Source organism: Tachysurus fulvidraco, chromosome 25, assembly GCF_022655615.1.
Source record: "Tachysurus fulvidraco isolate hzauxx_2018 chromosome 25, HZAU_PFXX_2.0, whole genome shotgun sequence".
NCBI classification, from domain to species: Eukaryota; Metazoa; Chordata; class Actinopteri; order Siluriformes; family Bagridae; genus Tachysurus; species Tachysurus fulvidraco.
This window is the reverse complement of record NC_062542.1, coordinates 1,621,039-1,642,127: the sequence shown is the minus strand read 5'-3', so window position 1 is coordinate 1,642,127 and position 21,089 is coordinate 1,621,039. Positions and strand designations below refer to the sequence as shown.

At 42.8% G+C, this 21,089-nt stretch overlaps 1 protein-coding gene across 3 annotated transcripts; it reads right to left on the bottom strand.

Moving 5' to 3' along the window:
* Positions 1-2,463: 2,463 nt before the first annotated feature.
* paqr6 (progestin and adipoQ receptor family member VI) lies at positions 2,464-19,059 on the bottom strand. Of its 3 annotated transcripts, none has more exons than XM_047808623.1 (8): positions 18,906-19,059; positions 9,948-10,192; positions 9,387-9,514; positions 7,618-7,823; positions 7,287-7,413; positions 6,427-6,523; positions 5,509-5,653; positions 2,464-5,414 (listed from the first exon to the last, which is right to left on the bottom strand). In XM_047808623.1, exons 2-8 carry the CDS (start codon positions 10,074-10,076, stop codon positions 5,128-5,130), a joined length of 1,119 nt encoding a protein of 372 aa, XP_047664579.1. In that variant the 5' UTR covers positions 10,077-10,192; positions 18,906-19,059; the 3' UTR covers positions 2,464-5,127. The 3 variants fall into 3 exon arrangements, with proteins under 3 accessions (XP_047664579.1, XP_027013508.2, XP_047664580.1); XM_027157707.2 differs by lacking the exon at positions 18,906-19,059 and adding an exon at positions 18,394-18,843; XM_047808624.1 differs by lacking the exon at positions 18,906-19,059 and adding an exon at positions 10,275-11,922.
* Between the last annotated feature and the right edge of the window lie 2,030 nt (positions 19,060-21,089).

The window sequence follows — 21,089 nt, the reverse complement described above, 5'->3', positions numbered from 1 at the left end:
ACAAAACACAAAATGTTTGGAATTTAATATGAGAAGAAACAATAAAACTTTAAATCAACAAGTAGCAAAAATAAAAATCATGAAAAAAATAATAATAATTATAAAAAAGTATAAAAATGAATATTGTATAAAAAGAATCTGAGATTTGTTGTATGATCAAAGAAAATTCAAGATTTCGTACATTGATTATTTCACCAAGACTGAATTTGAGAAAATGAGAAATTCAGTTTTATTTCCTTCAGACAAATCAAATGTAAACACGTTTCTCTGCTCAGGATTTCCGTCGGGATCCAAAACAACACCACGACTCGTAACCATCATCACTTACTACGGCTCTCCTTCATCATCCTACATCCTCTTCCTCACACCTGCTGCGATCTGCAGCTCCACCGCACCGGAGGTTATAACGGCTCATGAAGCGCTGACGAACGGTAATGAAGCTTAAGTAAGAAGGTTAGTGAGCTGTGAGTCCAGTCGCAGGAGTGTACACAGGGGTCACACTTCAGGGGGTTTAAGGTGTTTAAACACTAGTTTACTTTTACTCTATGAGACACAGAATCTCCTGCAGCTGGACGATCTGTTCCTGTGAGAACGAACACACAAACGAACACACACTCGCTTCAGGATTTAACCATCTGTTCATTTATATGTTTCTCCACCATGACCCAGGGGTGTGAAAACTTTTGATTGGCTCTGTGTGTGTGTGTGTGTGTGAGACTGAGTGAGTGTGTATGTGTGTGTGTGTGAGACTGAGTGAGTGTGTGTGTGTGTATGTGTGTTTGAGACTGAGTGAGTGTGTGTGTGTGTGTGTGTGTGTGTGTGTGTGTGTGTGTGTGTGTGTGACTGAGTGAGTGTGTGTGTGTGTGAGAGACTGAGTGAGTGTGTATGTGTGTGAGACTGAGTGAGTGTGTGTGTGTGTGCGTGTGTGTGTATGTGAGACTGAGTTAGTGTGTATGTGTGTGAGACTGAGTGAGTGTGTGTGTGTGTGTGTGTGTGTGTGTGAGAGACTGAGTGAGTGTGTGTGTGTGTGTGTGTGTGTGTATATTATCTCAAAAATAAACACAAAATCTATTAAACTCTGGATTTTCCTCAGATCAGTTCTGAGACACGTCGTGTGACGTCACAACACTCATTCAGCCGAATCCTTTTCTGTTCACGTGTAAAACAGCCGCGGTGTTTCGTCTCTGACAGGACGTCAGTACAGACGTGTCTCGGTACAGACGTGTCTCGGTACAGACGTGTCTCACTAAAGACGTGTCTCAGTACAGACGTGTCTCACTACAGACGTGACTCGGTACAGACGTGACTCGGTACAGACGTGACTCGGTACAGACGTGACTCGGTACAGACGTGTCTCGGTACAGACGTGTCTCAGTACAGACGTGCCTCACTACAGACGTGCCTCAGTACAGACGTGTCTCAGTACTGATGTGACTCGGTAGTGACGTGACTCGGTACAGACGTGACTCAGTACAGACGTGTCTCAGTACAGATGTGTCTCAGTACTGAAGTGACTCAGTACAGACGTGTCTCAGTACAGAAGTGACTCAGTACAGACGTGTCTCAGTACAGAAGTGACTCAGTACAGACGTGTCTCAGTACAGACGTGTCTCAGTACAGACGTGACTCAGTACAGACGTGTCTCAGTACAGACGTGACTCAGTACAGAAGTCACTCAGTACAGACGTGTCTCAGTGGGAGGAGTTTAAAAGCCCTTAGTGAATCCTGGAGCAACTGAACATTAGATGATTAACATCCTGAACATTAGATGATTAACATCCTGAACATTAGATGATTAACATCCTGAACATTAGATGATTAACATCCTGAACACTAGATGATTAACATCCTGAACATTAGATGATTAACATCCTGAACACTAGATGATTAACATCCTGAACATTAGATGATTAACATCCTGAACACTAGATGATTAACATCCTGAACACTAGATGATTAACATCCTGAACACTAGATGATTAACACGTTTACAGCTCGGTTACAGAAACGTAACGGATCCCACTGATGACCACGAGGACTGTAAACAAAAACGTCGTACTAATTAAAAAGCGATTATTGTTTCCTCCAGAAGTGTAGAAATGTTTTTACAGCTAACTTTGTTCTGCTGTGTCCAAAACACGTGGATCAGTTCATCAGGACGGTGCTCACAGCGCTACATAACCCCTACATAAGCCCTACATAAGCCCTTTCAGACAGACTCAAACCTACAGAAACACTGATAAGTGTTAGTTGTTACGGCAGCGTCAGGTGTTCATAACGCCCGAGTGAAGTGACGTGTATATAATGTCTTTATGTCACGTTATAACACTGCATTAGAATGTCATGGCTGACTTCACTGTTTGTGATTAGGAATACATGTCCATGTATATCATTAAGTCTTTTAATAAAAGTGTTATGAAATGTTATAACAATGCTGTGACAGCTTAATAACAGAAGAATATATTCATTTGATTTAGATTTATTTCTGCCACTTTAATAAAGTTTAATAAAAATGACATAAAAACTTCTTTTTCATGGAAGTACATTCACATCATGTTATAATGTGTTCATAAAGCGTTACGCTCATCAGGATACTTATTCATGATGCAAAGGCTTTACAGACTGTAGCACTGGTTATAAGGCATTTATAAACACGTTATAATGTCTCATAATGCACAATGAGGCCTGGTGACATAACGTGTTATGAACACTACTTTTTTATTAATAGTGAATGACTTTAACAATTCGTAATGCATAATGAAGATGGCTACAACGTATAATTAATTTTCATAACTATCTTTAGGGTGTGTAATAGCTTATGAATGCATTATAACGTTATGAAAACACTGATTATTTTATTGGACAGCAAACGTCAGCTGGAGGATGATTTAAACGAACAGACGCAGTCCTGTGACGTCTGCTTGAATAAGACTTTGTGCATGTAGCGTTATGTCAGGCGTCAGGAAGGATTTATGCAGCTCTATGAGCACCAATTTTTTTTATTAAAAAAAGCTCAATGTGTAACACCCAATCCCCGCCTCTACACCAAAACCCCACCCCTCTGACAAAACCCTGCCCTTCCCTAAAATACCCCGCCTCTTTTATTAAAAGCTCCGCCCCTTCAGCCAATCAGATTCTTCCTTATAAAGAGCTTTGCCGTGTTCGTTCAATAAAAAGTGCAAAAAGGTTTGTTTTTATTTATAAACGTCTCATAAAAGAAGCCGTAAGCTCACGGCAAATCCGTGCGCGAGGCGTCTGATGCACTTCCGGTTTGTTCAGGTAGATCTTTGTATGGTCTTCTGGTACGACTGGAAAAAAACAAACAAACAAACAAACAAACAAACAAACAAACAAAAACAACGACGGTCGCCGAGGGAACGGAATTCACCGGAAGGACTTCAGTGTAAAGTAAATGTGCACCGAGAAGTTTGACTACAGAATCTCAACACAGATCAATATTCTTATAGGATATTAGGGTGAAAGGATTTCACTCAGATTAGCTTATTATAGATTATAGAACGCTCTAAAAAACAAAAATAATCCTAAATAATAAATATTTACACACAGAAAACAGGAACGACGACAAGCGAGCAGCGTCGGCGCTCCTGTACAGCGAGGAAACGAACCTGCACGAAATAACGTCTTCCAGTCGGTTGCTGTTACGAATAACATTTGCATAAATTAGTGACATCATCATCATCATTATCATAATAATAATGTCTTGTACACAGAATCCCTAAATGCATTCGGTATTCGCTTCATTTAAGCCCCGAGCTTTTGTTGTTGTTGTTGTTGTTGTGCTTTGTTTATACCACAGAACAATTAGTCTCTAACAGAAAGGTGATGGTATCAGGGTCATCAGCTGAAATACCAAACTAAACTAAAGAGCTATAAAGGAGTAAAATAACTCAAAATAAAATAAAATACGAAGCAGTGGACTGTGTAAATGCTGTCTGTTGGAATACGGTTTAAAATAGCGATGCACCGAACTGAAAAAACACAAATTCAAGACATTTCAAGGCTCGTTTTTTTAGTCATTTAGTCATCATCACCATGCGTTAATTATACAATGTAAAGTCTGTGAGATATCACTGATATCGTACTGATGATTATTTATTTATTTATTTTTTAATACAATTTTTGGGTTTTTTTTGTGTAAATATAAACAGGACGAGTAGCCGATACCGATGTTAACATTTTGTATCAAAATGTCTTTTTTATATATATATATATATATATATATATTTTTTTTAAACATATATAATCTTTTAAATTTTGTACATTTTTTATGAAGGATTTTAATCGTGTCGTTACATTTGTGTCCTACCGAAATTTTCGGGTCGGTATTTATTTAAAACAGACGAGAGTCGGCGGGTGAATTTTGGATCGTGGACGCGGCCACGTTTACCTCCTTCCTCTGAAGGTCGTTTGAGACGTTAACAACAGGGAAAAAGTCAAAAAATCCGACGTGACGAGGAAGATAAAAGCCATAAATTTAAAAAAATAAATAAATAAGAATGTTAATAGTGCTGTTAATGTCAAATATAATTCTATAAAAAGTGCTTTTTTGGTGGTGGTGGGGGTGGTGGGGATACATCACCGAAAGACCATTGTTTGGTCTTTCGGTGATGAAAGAATAATAATAATAATAATAAAAGATAAATTAAAAATATTTGTGGACGATTTTTCTCCACATCTCACAACACCGAACAATTTACTAGTGCAAGAATATAATCAATATTTTGACTTTTTTTTTAATGTATTTTTTATTTATTTAAGTTTTCATTTATTTATACATCGATTTTATCGATTAAATATATAATTTAATTTAGTTTTGACGATTTTATAATTGAAATTTGTCTCAAACTATTAAAAGTCATCTTGTTTCTAATTTTTTGGGCAAAATCCCGGTTACTCCATTTGAGTTTATATATCAGGATTATTTTTAAAAATTAATCTTAAATAATTAAAAGAAATATTTCTGGGATTTTTTTTTGCCATTGTTATCATTTCAAAATTAAAAAAATTGCCAAAATTATTTTAAACTCAATGAAATTTCGGTGCATCTCTATTTTTTAGTCCCTGGACCGTGTTTAGAGCTTCTTTTTTCTGAAGCGCTTGAGAGTTTTACTCGTCTTTCGCGGCGGCGGCGCTCGGCTGCGGTGTGCGGATCGTAGTGCCTCCTTTCTCGGGGCTGAGGTGTGGAGCACGCAGCAGACTGGCGCTGAACAGAGCGATGATGCCCAGGTTGAGCAGGATGCCGAGGGCCAGAGCTCCCAGCGTTCCCATGAAGGACGGTGCGGCCGAGTGGGCGGCGATCCAGCTCTGGCGTGACGTCATATCTGTCAGAACCGCCTCCATCTGGAAGTGTGTGCCGACCACCGCGCAGATGTGGAACAGCTGGTGACTGTGGCCTGCAGGAGGGAAAGTAAATACACATCAGGGTATAAAACGTGAACATTCACAACAAACGAACATCTCAGAACCGCTCAGAACACGTTCACGTACCAAAGTAGTCGAAGCGTCCTGGCGCGAGTCTCTCGGGCAGGTGAGAAGCGAACAGGAAGCAGGTGAGGAACGCAAACAGCAGGTGATAGCAGTGACTGGATACGGCGTCTGTGTGAGTGCAGCTTCCTCCGAAACACAGCAAGAGCTACAACACAACATCATATCATCATTTACTCACATACTCTCTCTCACACACACACACACACACACACACACACACACACACACACACACTATATTCAACACACAAACACACTATATTCAGCACACACACATATACATTTACATACAGACACACACGCACACACATACACACACACCCACACACACACACACGCTATATTCAACACACAAACTATATTCAACACACAAACACACACTATATTCAACACACACACACACACACACACACACTATATTCAACACACAAACACACTATATTCAACACACACACACACACACACTATATTCAACACACAAACACACACTATATTCAACACACACACACACACACACACTATATTCAACACACAAACACACTATATTCAACACACACACACACACACACACACACACACACACACACACACTATATTCAACACACAAACACACTATATTCAACACACACACACACACATACACACACACACACACACACAATATTCAACACACAAACTATATTCAACACACAAACACACACTATATTCAACACACACACACACACACACACACACCAGACACACACCAGACAGACACCAGACACACCAGACACACACCACACACACACCACACACACACCACACACACACCACACACACACCAGACACACACACACACACACACACACACACACACACACACACACACACACACACAGTATGTTTCTCATACACAGAGATATAAGATGGTGTCACTCACTCTGTAGACCAGTGGGATGGTGTCGAACATGAAGGGAAGAACAAAGGCTCCGGTCCGTAAAACTTTACTCCTCTGAGGAAACTGTAATTCTAAAAACCTGAAAAAAGTAAAACTAATAAAAAAAGGAGAAATAAATCATTCTAACAGTTTTTATAATTCTCTGCAGGTTAGATTTACTGTCTCTACCTGCACAACCTCGGCGTATTAAATCTCTTACAGCACAAACACAGGATGTGTATTAACACACTTAATGTGTTAAAGTATGATGTCATTGTTATCTGTTTAGACTTAAATATAAAGAAAGAAAGAAATAAATAAAACCCTTTTCTTAAGTTATAGCAGCTATAAACATCCGTACCCTCACCAGCCTCTCTTTATTCTCTCTCTCTCTCTATTCTCTCTCTCTATTCTCTCTCTCTCTATTCTCTCTCTCTCTCTTTACTCTCTTTCTATTCTCTCTATCTCTTTATTCTCTCTCTCTTTACTCTCCCTCTATTCTCTCTCTCTCTTTCTCTCTCTTTCTCTCTTTATTCTCTTTCTCTCTCTCTCTACTCTCTCTTTATTCTCTTTCTCCCTTTATTCTCTTTCTCCCTTTATTCTCTTTCTCTCTTTATTCTCTCTCTCTCTCTCTCTCTCTTTACTCTCTCTCTACTCTTTCTCTCTTTATTCTCTCTCTCTCTCTCTTTATTCTCTCTCTCTCTCTTTATTCTCTCTCTCTCTCTCTCTTTATTCTCTCTCTGTCTCTCTCTCTCTCTCTCTCTCTCTCTCTACAAACATAATTCTCCTGACAGATGTGGTCACCATCTCAGCCTTTACACACATCTTTAATTCTGTTCTCTCGTAGCGCCGGCGTTCCTGACCTGGAGTAGCAGGACGTGCTGGTGCAGAAGACGGAGTTAGCGATGGCGATGGGAACGAAGTGGCGATGGAGTCGACTGTTCACCCAACATTCGGGCATCACATAGGAGCCATACGCGATCGCACAACCTGCAGGATACAGAGACTTCAGCAGGGCATCATTACAGTTACATTGTTATGAACTGATATCTGCTCGTATGCTTCATTGTTAACTGAGAGCTTCTGAAGTGTAGCTTTTAAACATGGTATAAATGTGTGTGTGTGTGTGTGTGTGTGTGTGTGTGTGTGTGTGTGTGTGTGTGTGTGTGTGTGTGTGTGTGTGTGTGTATGTACCCAGGCTGTAAAGGCTGAGTGCTCCGTAATCGAAGAAATAGCAGATATGCCGAGCTTCAAGTGACATGGTGCTGAAGGTGTGAGCGCAGCAGGATGTGAAGGGATACAAGCAGATTAACAGCATGTACACCAGCAGCGGCCACGTGTAGCTCTCAGACAGGAAGTCCACCGTAGAACAGAGCGCACAGAAGCACCACAGGAAGTACCTGAAGTACCAGAGAAAGCAGGCCATACTTTTACTAACTACAGTACTACTCAGATCTGGTTAATTAACGTAAAACAGGATGAATTGTAGTGATGTGTCATTTGCAAAGGAGTTGACTCTTTGAATCAGATATACAGGTGAATGCTGATTCGTTCTGTAATGACGCCTCATTACTGTTTGGTAATCTCTTTGTGAGAGTCGAACATTCTCGAAGGAAATGTCACTCATTTTGGACTATTGAGATAACGAATCATCCGGATGAGTCAAATCTTTGAATCGGCTCTTCTAGGTGAACATTGTGAACAGTTTGTAGTCAATGCGGTCACTTCATCATTGTAAACAAATTAAAATGCAAACGTCCATGTCATCTTTCTCGGTCACTTATTCATTATTAATTTAATTAAATCTGACAAAACAGTCGTCCTTTTGTAAGGCCAAACAGCATGACAGACATCTTTGGCTCAAATATATCATTTACATTCCCAATACTATTGAAAAAAAAAAAACTCTCTCAAATGATCGATATATTGCAAAGTTTGTCAGGGTTAGAGCAAAATGTCCATGAGTCATTTAGGAGTCTTTTGGGAGTCAACTCATTGAGTTAAATCATCCGATTCACTTAAAATGTCCATGATTCATTGAGGAGCCATTTGGAAGTCAACTCATTGAGTCAAATCATCCGATTCACTTAAAATGTCCATGATTTATTGAAGAGCCATTTGGGAGTCAACTCATTGAGTCAAATCATCCGATTCACTTAAAATGTCCATGATTTATTGAAGAGCCATTTGGGAGTCAACTCATTGAGTCAAATCATCCGATCAATTTAAAATGTCCATGAGTCATTGAGGAGCCATTTGGGAGTCAACTCATTGAGTCAAATCATCCGATCAATTTTAAATGTCCATGAGTCATTGAGGAGCCATTTGGGAGTCAACTCATTGAGTCAAATCATCCGATCAATTTAAAATGTCCATGAGTCATTGAGGAGCCATTTGGGAGTCAACTCATTGAGTCAAATCATCCGATCAATTTAAAATGTCCATGAGTCATTTAGGAGCTATTTGGGAGTCAACTCATTGAGTCAAATCATCCGATTCACTTAAAATTTCCATGAGTCATTTAGGAGCCATTTGGGAGTCAACTCATTGTGTCAAATCATCCGATCAATTTAAAATGTCCATGAGTCATTGAGGAGCTATTTGGGAGTCAACTCATTGAGTCAAATCATCCGATTCACTTAAAATGGCGCGAAGTTAGACGCCTATAAGAACATTTATGCTAAAGCTGCCAACATATACTAACATATGCAGATGATGGCATTTAAAAATGAAATTAAAAAAACTAAATCATCGAGATTTTAGAAATGAACCCCCCCCCCCATCTTAATAGTAAATAAATAAATATTTAATAAATAATAAATAAATCTGAGATGAAAAACGTGCCACGCCACAGGAGCACTTCCACGTGCACGCTCCATAGTCCATAATCTACTTTCTACTAGCTAATCGCACACTGAAAGTCTTGGCAGCAAGCGGACGTCACATGCTGCTCCACATCTCACCATGTCGGCAGGAAGTGGGTCCAGATATTCACCGTCTCATTGGTCATCTGAAAGCTGCTGAGGATGCAGTCCAGGGCGGAGCTTTGAGGATGTCTGTAACCGGATATGATGCTATCCTCCCAAAACACCTGAGGACGATCGTGCAGACGCTCAGACTGTAAAACTGGAAAATGACCTCAAATATTCACCACAAATGTTGCAGCTACAGCTATTTCAATTTACACCACCTAACATAATGGGCTTGTTTCTATGGTAACGGCTCATTTCACAGAGACATGCAACCGATTCTTCTAAACATCCTAATTAGCAGATTTTAAATCGTTTGCTATGGTGACGTTTATTTAACGTTTAGGGAAGGATTTGTGTGAATATCTAAATATTAAATCTCTGTGGTTTAAGATTAGTGAAAGACTTTAACAGACCAGTGTGACGTTATTAGATGTCACTCGGTACCGTACGGTTCGGTGGGGACGACCTTCCGTCTCTAGCCGTTTCTTCCTTAAAGGTATAAAGTGTGTGAAACGACAGCTAGATCACTCGAAGTGAACACCTTCTGCACACCTTAGGGATTTGGTGGATGTTGAAGAGGCGGGGCAGTTTGAGTTGGAGCATGGCTTTGGGTAGCTGTAGCACCACTTTGCCTCTCTGACAAGCCTGATCCAGCTTCTCTCTTCCTCCACGGCACAGCATGCACCACACCGCTGAGTCCAGACCCCACGACTGAAGCCCTTCACCGGCCTCCCATTTTATACACAGAGGCCAGGACCAGCCTCGGCCCCCGTCAGGCCCCGCCCATGAGGGAAACACTGCAGAGGAGAGAAGGAGAGAAAGAGAATATATGTGTAAATAAATAAATAAATAAATAAATATAAATAAATCAATCAATACATTAGGGTCATCAACATCTGACCGCTCACTGCTGTACAGTTTACAGTAGAAGCTTCCTCTCTGCTTGTGAATTTCACTGGTCTCTGATGAGAGGTCACGATTCTGTTCGCTGAGCACGTACAGTACAGTACGGATCTGTCCTGTCCATCCTTTTGCTCTAAACCGAATTAGAACTTAGAAGAAGCATCCATCTCGGTCACACTCTTAAAGCGTGAGTAAACCAGCATCTCAGAGATCCATCAATGTCTATTGTGCTGTCAAGAGTTGTACTTCTGACTGTATTTTAGTCACCCGCTGCTGTCGAGAGCTTAAAGCTGTCTTTAAGAGACTTCAAATCTCTTCAACCGAACAAGAACAAGGAATAAAATTGCGAGTAAACAGCGAGGCGACTCCACCGCTTAGTGTTGCGTTGTGACTTAATAAGATCGCCGACCAATCCCGGGCCTTCCCACGATCGGCGACATTACCGCCGTCGCCGTGGGTTTCCCGAAACATGGCAACATCGGTACGCTTCTGCTTTAAGAGTCCATATAATTTAGCTCTCTCGCTGTGGTCTCTTGCACCATCGAGATCTCGACCAAGCTCGCAATATGAATCCCACTCATTATAAAATAAACAGAAGGTTAAAACGTCTCCAACATAAAACACAACCTAAACATTTCAACATCGACAGAAAGCACATTCTCTTCTAAAATGTTTGACATCGTGGAAATAGATAAACTGTTGTCTGTCTGGGGAAAAAGTCCTCGCTTGCTACAGTCCCTACAGTCTTTAAAGCTGGGCTCTTCCACCATTTCCACGTCTCCCCCGTCCCAGCTCCAGCTCCAGCACTGCACCAGAATCCACCGAGCAGGACTTTTCCGCTCCAGTTCAGCCGAGCGAAGTTCTTCTGATATCGTGAGAGGTTTTCTGGGTTGCAGACTGGGCTTGAGGTTCACTCTCACTCGGCCCTGGTGAGCAGCAGCAACAGTTCCGGGCGGCTGGAAGAACTGTAGCCACAGGGAGAACGACCCTAGCCGGCTCAGCTGCTACTTGTCCCGGTTGCTCAGGAACACCAGGGTCACCCCGAACAAGATGCCCCATTTGCACACAGTGAAAGCATTTCATATCCTCATGTAAAGATACAAAGATGCTGTGATCAGATTGAACAGCACTGAGCTCTTCTGTTCCTTCCATAAAAACCATAAAAGCCACTCTCCTAAAAGACACTAGGTGAGGACCACCGGCCAAGGGGGATTCTCTTAATATGGGAGACCACTCGTCCGTACCGAGAAAGCTCTTCAGTTATTATCTCATCGGGAATAAAAGGAAGGACATCAGACGGCGCAATCTGTTTTAATTTGGGAACCGAGCGGAGAAACCAGCTTAAGTTCGTTATTTATCATCGTGCCTTTCTGACTCTGTCAACTTCGTTAAAAAAACAACACTATTTATGCCCCACAACATCACTGACCCCTAGAACACACTCCTCTACACTCACCGCGCACACACACACACACACACACACACACACACACACACAGACACACACACCGTGCGGCGAGTCAAAGCTTTACACGGCTTTGTGCTCAGGATCGTCATGCTCCTCTAACCATGCTACACACACACACACACACACACACACACACACACACACACACACACACACACACACACACAGACACACACACACACAGACACACACACACACAGACACACACCATGCGGCGAGTAAAAGCTTTACACGGCTTTGTGCTCAGGATCGTCATGCTCCTCTAACCATGCTACACACACAGACACACAGACACACACACACATACACACACAGGTCCGCAGCAGTGACTCTGTGATACCAGTTATATACAAACTAAAACCAGAGTACACGCTGTATCGCTAATGCTAACGTACAGCTAGCTGCTGGAGGCCCTCAGCTGAAACAACATCCTTCTCCCAGGTTTGTCTGAAGGTTTTTCGTTACTTTTATTAGTTTGTCCTATAAATGGTTTGATCTGAATGAAAAAAAGGAAAACATTCGATAGCTCACTGGAAATCTTCAACTTTTTGTTTGTTCCTGTTCTCGCTGACACGTTTTAGCAGATTCTGATTGTGTAACCTTTTATTTTGAGAGTATATAATGTGTCATCTTGTGCCTGGTCACGTATGTACTACCCCCAGCCCACTGCTCCACACCCCCCAAACACACACACACACACACACACACACACACACACACACACACAGTACAGGAGTTGTTTTGAGGCCTGAAACAATGCTAGCATGCCAACATGCCGTTCTGTGCCTCATTTCTCTCTCTCTCTCACACACACACACACACACACACACACACACACACACACACACACACACACGCACAAAGTGTCTTTTGTATGGCTGGTGATGTTATTTATGTAAGTGATTTATTCTTTATCTGGCAACACACTCCACATTCCTGACACATTTTATATTCCTCTGTGTTTTACACGTTGGGTTCAGAGGCACAGAGTCGGGAGTCGAGATATGGCCGAGATAAAACGCTCACGTTTCTCTCCTGTTCTTTACTCTTACACCAACACCGAACACCACCATGTGATTCTACACCCAAAAACTGAAGTGCTTCTTTATGTGGTAGAATTTTGCTGCACTCTGATTGGTCAGAAGGTGACGAACGTTCTTATCCAAGACGCTCTGTACAAGTGCTAAAATGACGTAAATGTAAACTTTTATATGGATATTAACGCGCTAGTTCCCACCTGGGCTCTCGTCCACGGTAACGACTCGTTCTCGAGAGACTCGTACGTCCGACGCCGAAGCGGATTTTAAAAACGTGTGTCAGTGTAACGTGTGGAAGGTCTGCAGTGTCAGAGCTGTAAAGCTTTAACTTCAGGACTTTATTTAGTGCTTTAGTTCATTCATTCATCTTCTACCGCTTATCCGAACTTCTCGGGTCACGGGGAGCCTGTGCCTATCTCAGGCGTCATCGGGCATCGAGGCAGGATACACCCTGGACGGAGTGCCAACCCATCACAGGGCACACACACACTCTCATTCACTCACACACACACACACTACAGACAATTTCCCAGAGATGCCAATCAACCTACCATGCATGTCTTTGGACCGGGGGAGGAAACCGGAGTACCCGGAGGAAACCCCCGAGGCACGGGGAGAACATGCAAACTCCACACACACAAGGTGGAGGCGGGAATCGAACCCCCGACCCTGGAGGTGTGAGGCGAACGTAGTGCTTTAGTTAATTAATAAAAACAGTCATAACTAAACTGTTTAAGAGCCGCTAGTGATGTTCCAAAAGCTGGTATAGATTTGATAGATTATTTTTTATTATAATAATATATTGTATGGCATTCACTCTCTCTCTCTCACACACACACACACACACACACACACACACACACACACACACACACACACACACACACTTGCTAGAAGTGTACAGTAACAGTGTGACATTTCTGGAAAAACCTGAACTTCTCACAACATGTGTGTGAGGGACACAAGCAGAGACACGCAGGAGTAAAATCCAGTAAAGATCATCACATCATCACACCACACACCACACCAGATGATCCCGTCAGCCTACAGCAGTGTGTTTGTGTGTGTGTGTGTGTGTGTGTGTGTGTGTGTGTGTGTGTGTGTGTGTGTGTGTGTGTGTGTGTGTGTGTGTGTGTGTGTCCTTCTGCTCCTTCTGAACAATTCAAATTCCTGGGAAAAAAAAAAAAAAACAGTTCGTGGAAATGTGGGAGGGGAAAGAACTCAGAGAACTCATGAGGGAGGCAACAGCTGGACCCCTGGAGCTGAACAGAGCGAGAGGACAGCGCAGACCCCGACCGGACGCTTCCTCTGGTGGGAAACCGTCAGGACAGGACGCCGGTCTGCGCTGACACACACTTTACTCTGCACTGACACACACACACTTTACTCTGCACTGACACACACACACTTTACTCTGCACTGACACACACACACTTTACTCTGCACTGACACACACACACTTTACTCTGCACTGACATACACACACTTTACTCTGCACTGACACACACACACTTTACTCTGCACTGACACACACACACTTTACTCTGCACTGACACACACACACTTTACTCTGCACTGACACACACTTTACTCTGCACTGACACACACACACTTTACTCTGCACTGACACACACACACTTTACTCTGCACTAACATACACACACTTTACTCTGCACTGACACACACTTTACTCTGCACTGACACACACACACTTTACTCTGCACTGACATACACACACTTTACTCTGCACTGACATACACACACTTTACTCTGCACTGACATACACACACTTTACTCTGCACTGACACACACACTTTACTCTGCACTGACATACACACACTTTACTCTGCACTGACACACACACACTTTACTCTGCACTAACACACACACACTTTACTCTGCACTGACACACACACACTTTACTCTGCAGTGACACACACACACACACTTTACTCTGCACTGACACACACACACTTTACTCTGCACTGACACACACACACTTTACTCTGCACTGACACACACACTTTACTCTGCACTGACACACACACACTTTACTCTGCACTGACACACACACTTTACTCTGCACTGACACACACACACTTTACTCTGCACTGACACACACACACTTTACTCTGCACTGACACACACACTTTACTCTGCACTGACACACACTTTACTCTGCACTGACACACACACTTTACTCTGCACTGACACACACACACTTTACTCTGCACTGACACACACACACTTTACTCTGCACTGACACACACACTTTACTCTGCACTGACACACACACTTTACTCTGCACTGACACACACACACTTTACTCTGCACTGACACACACTTTACTCTGCAGTGACACACACACACACACACTTTACTCTGCACTGACACACACTTTACTCTGCAGTGACACACACACACACTTTACTCTGCAGTGACACACACACACACTCTTTACTCTGCACTGACACACACACACACACACACTTTACTCTGCAGTGACACACACACACACACACACACTTTACTCTGCACTGACACACACACTTTACTCTGCACTGACACACACACACTTTACTCTGCACTGACACACACACACTTTACTCTGCACTGACACACACACTTTACTCTGCACTGACACACACTTTACTCTGCACTGACACACACACACTTTACTCTGCACTGACACACACACACTTTACTCTGCACTGACACACACACACTTTACTCTGCACTGACACACACACTTTACTCTGCACTGACACACACACTTTACTCTGCACTGACACACACACACTTTACTCTGCACTGACACACACTTTACTCTGCAGTGACACACACACACACACACTTTACTCTGCACTGACACACACTTTACTCTGCAGTGACACACACACACACTTTACTCTGCAGTGACACACACACACACTCTTTACTCTGCAGTGACACACACACACACACACTTTACTCTGCAGTGACACACACACACACACACACACTTTACTCTGCACTGACACACACACACACACACTTTACTCTGCACCGGTTACAGTTACAGCCGGGGGGGAAATGACAATATAACCAAAAGGGAAAAAAGAGACATTGCCTTGAATTGTTTTTCACGTTCAAAACAATTTCTGACATAAAAAAAATGACACCGTGAACGAACTTGTCGAAATGTGACGTGTCGTCCCTTCACCAGCCCCCGGCTCCTCCCCTGACCCCGCCCCTGACCCCGCCCACCTCTCTCAAACAAACAAACAAAAAGAAGACGACGACTTTGTCACGGTGTTAAACTCACTGTTGTAACTTCTGACACTGGAGACTTCTCCCCTAACCGTTAAACACACACGACTCTTAAAAAGAAAACTTTCGACCAGTCAGAATCCAGAACGAACAAGAAGCAGCACGTTTCTTTACGAAAATAAAGATGGCCGCCGTCTCCGAGCCACCTTCCTTTTTGTCGTTGTGGTGCGGCGAGTTTTCCTACACGGACATCGCCGACTGTCGTCTCCTTCATCCTTCAGCTTCACGATGAGGTCGTGTTCAGAAGCCGGCGGCTCCCAGCTGTCGTGTTCGACACCATTAACTCCTCACATGCTAAATTCTGACTTTGGTAACAAAAAACAAAACCTATTAAACACTTGAGAGTTTCTGGGCCTCGTGTTTCGACTTATTACAGAAATTTTAACTACACAAAATTCAACTTCTTCTACAAGACATTTCTCTACCCATAATCCCCTGCTGTTCACACAGGATTATAATAAGAAGTGTGTATTAAATATCGCTAGATCTAACGGACTTAATAAATATTATTATTAGCGAACACCGACCGCTAAATCTAGCACTAGTTTATGTTAACTTGCAAACTAATGCTACGTACCGAACCGTTAGTAAGATAGCCGTCCTACGGCGAGCGCTAATCTGACGCGACGTCCGTTAGCCAGCTAGCTAAGATTAACAACGAGGTCATTTATCCGTCGTTAGCTTTTCAAAAATCTCTCTCACTACAAGAAAAAAAGGTTTCTGGGAATATTTCTGTTAGCGAACGCCGACATGTTCGGTGTTCCTTTAGAATTTGTGTTTTAATTCTCTTCACACGCACAAACGTCATTTTCGAACCGATCTCGTTCCACACGCCGGGTTTCTGACATAAACAGCCTAAACTATCTCTCTATTTCACACAGACATTTTCACAGGAGTCTCAACATGGACTTCTTATTGTTTGTTGCTGTTGTGTTTTCCCTTTACAGATCTGGAACAAAGCCCCAAACTTGCTCAACCTTCATTTTTAGGAAGTGAACAGAAAAACACAGCAGCAGCTTCCTGGGAAACGTACAAACTGTCTAGAGTGAAGCAACACAACGTGTGCAATCGAGCATGTGATGGTAAATATGCTGAGAAATAAACATGGAAATAAAGGTTTAAGAGAGAGAAAAAAAAGGATGTAAAGCACACATTTCATGATAGGAAGCAGGGACAAGAGAAACGAGTGAGTTCAGTTTCTATCTAAAACAGTGTTAATGATGAACAGAATGCAAATGTGTGGGGAATATTTTTAGAAAATGTTCATTTGGAATAAAGCGAGAGAGAGAAGTGTTGGTGTTTCTGTACAGGATTCAAGAGGCAAAGTAACAGCATATGGAGAGAGAGAGAGAGAGAGAGAGAGAGAGAGAGAGAGAGAGAGAGTCAGACAGACAGAGAGAGACACAGAGAGAGACACAGAGAGAGAGAGAGAGACAGAGAGAAACAGAGAGAGAGAGAGAGAGAGAGAGAGAGAGAGACAGACAGACAGACAGAGAGACACAGAGAGAGAGAGAGAAAGAGTCAGACAGAGAGAGAGACAGATAGTCAGACAGACAGACAGTCAGACAGACAGACAGGGAGTCAGACAGACAGAGAGTCAGACAAACAGACAGACAGACGGACAGACAGTCAGACAGACAGACAGACAGATGGACAGACAGACAGATGGACGGACAGACAGACAGTCAGACAGACAGATGGACAGACAGACAGACAGATGGACAGACAGACAGACAGACAGACAGACAGACAGACATACAGACAGACAGCGGGTCAGACAGACAGACAGACAGAGGAGTCTGACAGACAGACAGACAGACAGACATACAGACAGACAGCGGAGTCTGACAGACAGACAGACAGACATACAGACAGACAGCGGAGTCTGACAGACAGACAGAGGAGTCTGACAGACAGACAGACAGACAGCGGAGTCTGACAGACAGACAGACAGACAGACAGACAGACATACATACAGATGGGCAGACAGACAGAGAGTCTGACAGACAGACAGACAGACAGATGGGCAGACAGACAGCGGAGTCTGACAGACAGACAGACAGACAGACAGACAGACAGACAGAGTACATTTAGCAAATCCTCAGTTTAGTTTGTAAACTCTGCTAAACGACACAAAACAAACTAAAACTCGAACATTAAACATGCATTTTATCTTTAGAGCTCACGGAGACATGCAGATGTTCCTCAATGCACAAAGAGAAGAAGTGCACTGATAAAGCCCTAATTAAACAAGTAAAAAGCTTTAGATTCGGATACGTACAGTGCTGTGGAATGTTCTTCATCCCTGCTAGTGGAACTGTTGCACACCAACACCGGGGCAAATAAACTTACATGGTGGTCACGTCCCAATCCGCACTACAGCCCTATCTAGTGTTACACTCCAAGCGAGGTGACTGTACACATGCTGCAGATGTCCGCGAGCCCTAGCAAGCGAGGTGACCACTAAGCGTCCGATTTGGGACGCGCCCCAAAGCAGGAGTGGCTGAAAAGCCTCCTAAAGAACTTCTTGTTCATGTTGAGTTTGTTTAAGGGCTGAACCGAGGTCTGAGATCTCGCACTGAAAAGGGACTGCAAGAGCTTCAGCATTAAACACAGATGATTGTGTCTGAAAGTTAATGCGTTTTACTGTTTGGTGACCATCTTTATTGGGATTTGTGTGGAGGAGTGAGTTATGAGCCCTAAGTGCACTATGGTTAAGAGATCACCGACACTGTTAGATTAAATAAAGCTAATAGAAGGAACGATACGTTTGAATAGAATAAAATCCCAAACCTTTGCACTTTATTTGGTCTATAAGCTCATGAGCGCGTCTCTGGTGATGTGATGGAGCCGCCAGCTTGAGATCCAGCCAGTGAAATCTGTTCAATGTAACGAGCTCCAGCTACAGTAGGGTGGAAGATCATGACTTCACATTCCGCCACAAAGCCGTGAAAAGCAGCCAGCTGATCTGATCTGATCCGATCCGATGTGAGATCCCTCCTCCGCCGGGGCGCACCGGAGCGCAGCGCTCATTGGACAGCGCGCAAGAAAAGACGCTTTGTTTAGCGGAATCAGGAGACAGTGAAGAGAACAAAGCTGCACAAAAACTACTAGGGTTCACTACAGGCTAAGTGACACCAAGCCTTCAGATCCAGCCTACAACTAACTGGGAGCAAAAAAAAAAAAAAAACATAAAAAAATGTGCTCTCGGTGCATCAGAGTTTATTTTCGGTCATTCAGGAAAAATCTGACGTATGAATCGAAGGCACATTGTGTCCATTTCTCTGGGACAGGAGACACACCTTGAAAAGTCATCAGACCACTTCTACTACACCATCAAGCAGAAGACACACCTGAATCCAAAAGCAACCGATTAAACTGAACTCAGTAAGAAAGAAATATTACACGAGATGTTCCAGGAAAATAATCAACACCAGTGTCACAGTTTTTTTTTTAACGTCTCTGATATACCAGAGAATTGTAAACGATTAGCCTTCTATTCTTTTCTTTCCTAAAACACCACGTTTAAAGAGCAAAGCAGCACCAACTCTTCTGTCCTGAAGACACGTTAACAGCTACAGAGGATGCGCTGACACTGGAGACTCCTTCCATCAATGATCAACTAAAGATCTCCATACAGGAAACTTCACCACATCAACATTCATCCTGTGAATGAGCCGTTACTATGGAAACCATAACATTTTAGCATGAAATGAAATTTGTACAAATTTGGAGTTAGTGACAAAATTAAAAATGAATTGTTTGTAAAGATTTGGATGACTTACAGGACTCATGGTGACTACAGGGAGCTTTACATTACAGTCAGGGCTGCGATGAGAACATTAGGTTTGGAAAGATTTTATAATTGTTTAATACGTCACCATCGGTTCACTGAATAAAACTAAAGACTCAATACACAAAATAAGGTCTCACACACACGCTCACACACACACACACACACATGCATATAAACTCTCACTCACACACACACACATATACACTCTCACAAACACACATACACACACATACACTCACACGCTCTCTCTCTCACACACACAAACCCTCACACACACACACTCACTCACATACATACTCACTCACTCTCACTCTCACACACACACGCTCACACACACACATGCATATAAACTCTCACTCACACACACACACATATACACTCTCACAAACACACATACACACACACATACACTCACACGCTCTCTCTCTCTCACACACACAAACCCTCACACACACACTCACTCACATACATACTCACTCACTCTCACTCTCACACACACACGCTCACACACACACACATGCATATAAACTCTCACTCACACACACACACATACACTCACATATACACTCTCACAAACACACATACACACACACATACACTCACACGCTCTCTCTCTCTCACACACACAAACCCTCACACACACACACACACTCACTCACATACATACTCACTCTCACTCTCACACACACACGCTCACACACACACATGCATATAAACTCTCACTCACACACACACACATACACTCACATATACACTCTCACAAACACACATACACACACACATACACTCACACGCTCTCTCTCTCTCACACACACAAACCCTCACACACACACACACTCACTCACATACATACTCTCTCACTCTCACTCACACACACACACACACTCAGAGTTGGCACTATAAATAAGCAGCACATTCCATAAGCAGCCGTTTTGGATCTGATGTATAGAACATTTAAATAGAATGGAAAGTAAGAAAGTCCGAGTGCTACTCGGATTCCCAGTGTTTAGAGATCTGGGGTTTATCTCTGGATGTATGGAGGGGTAAAAGAGAGGGAAGGCTTCAAAAGAAAACACGTCAGTACAGTAGCTCTTTCCCCTCATTCTCCATTTCAGTGTAGCTACAAAGTTGGAACAGAGCCAGGACTTTCGAGTCATTTGCCCCTGAAAGGAGGTCAGCGT

Excerpts from the sequence above, each read along its gene's own strand:
- paqr6 (XM_027157707.2), bottom strand. The coding sequence starts at position 18,415 with ATGAAGAACATTCCACAGCACT. Across the intron at positions 7,414-7,617 it reads ACTCAGCCTTTACAGCCTGG|GTTGTGCGATCGCGTATGGC; the intron begins GTACATACACAC and ends TGTATCCTGCAG. Across the intron at positions 5,654-6,426 it reads CCATCCCACTGGTCTACAGA|CTCTTGCTGTGTTTCGGAGG; the intron begins GTGAGTGACACC and ends GTTGTGTTGTAG.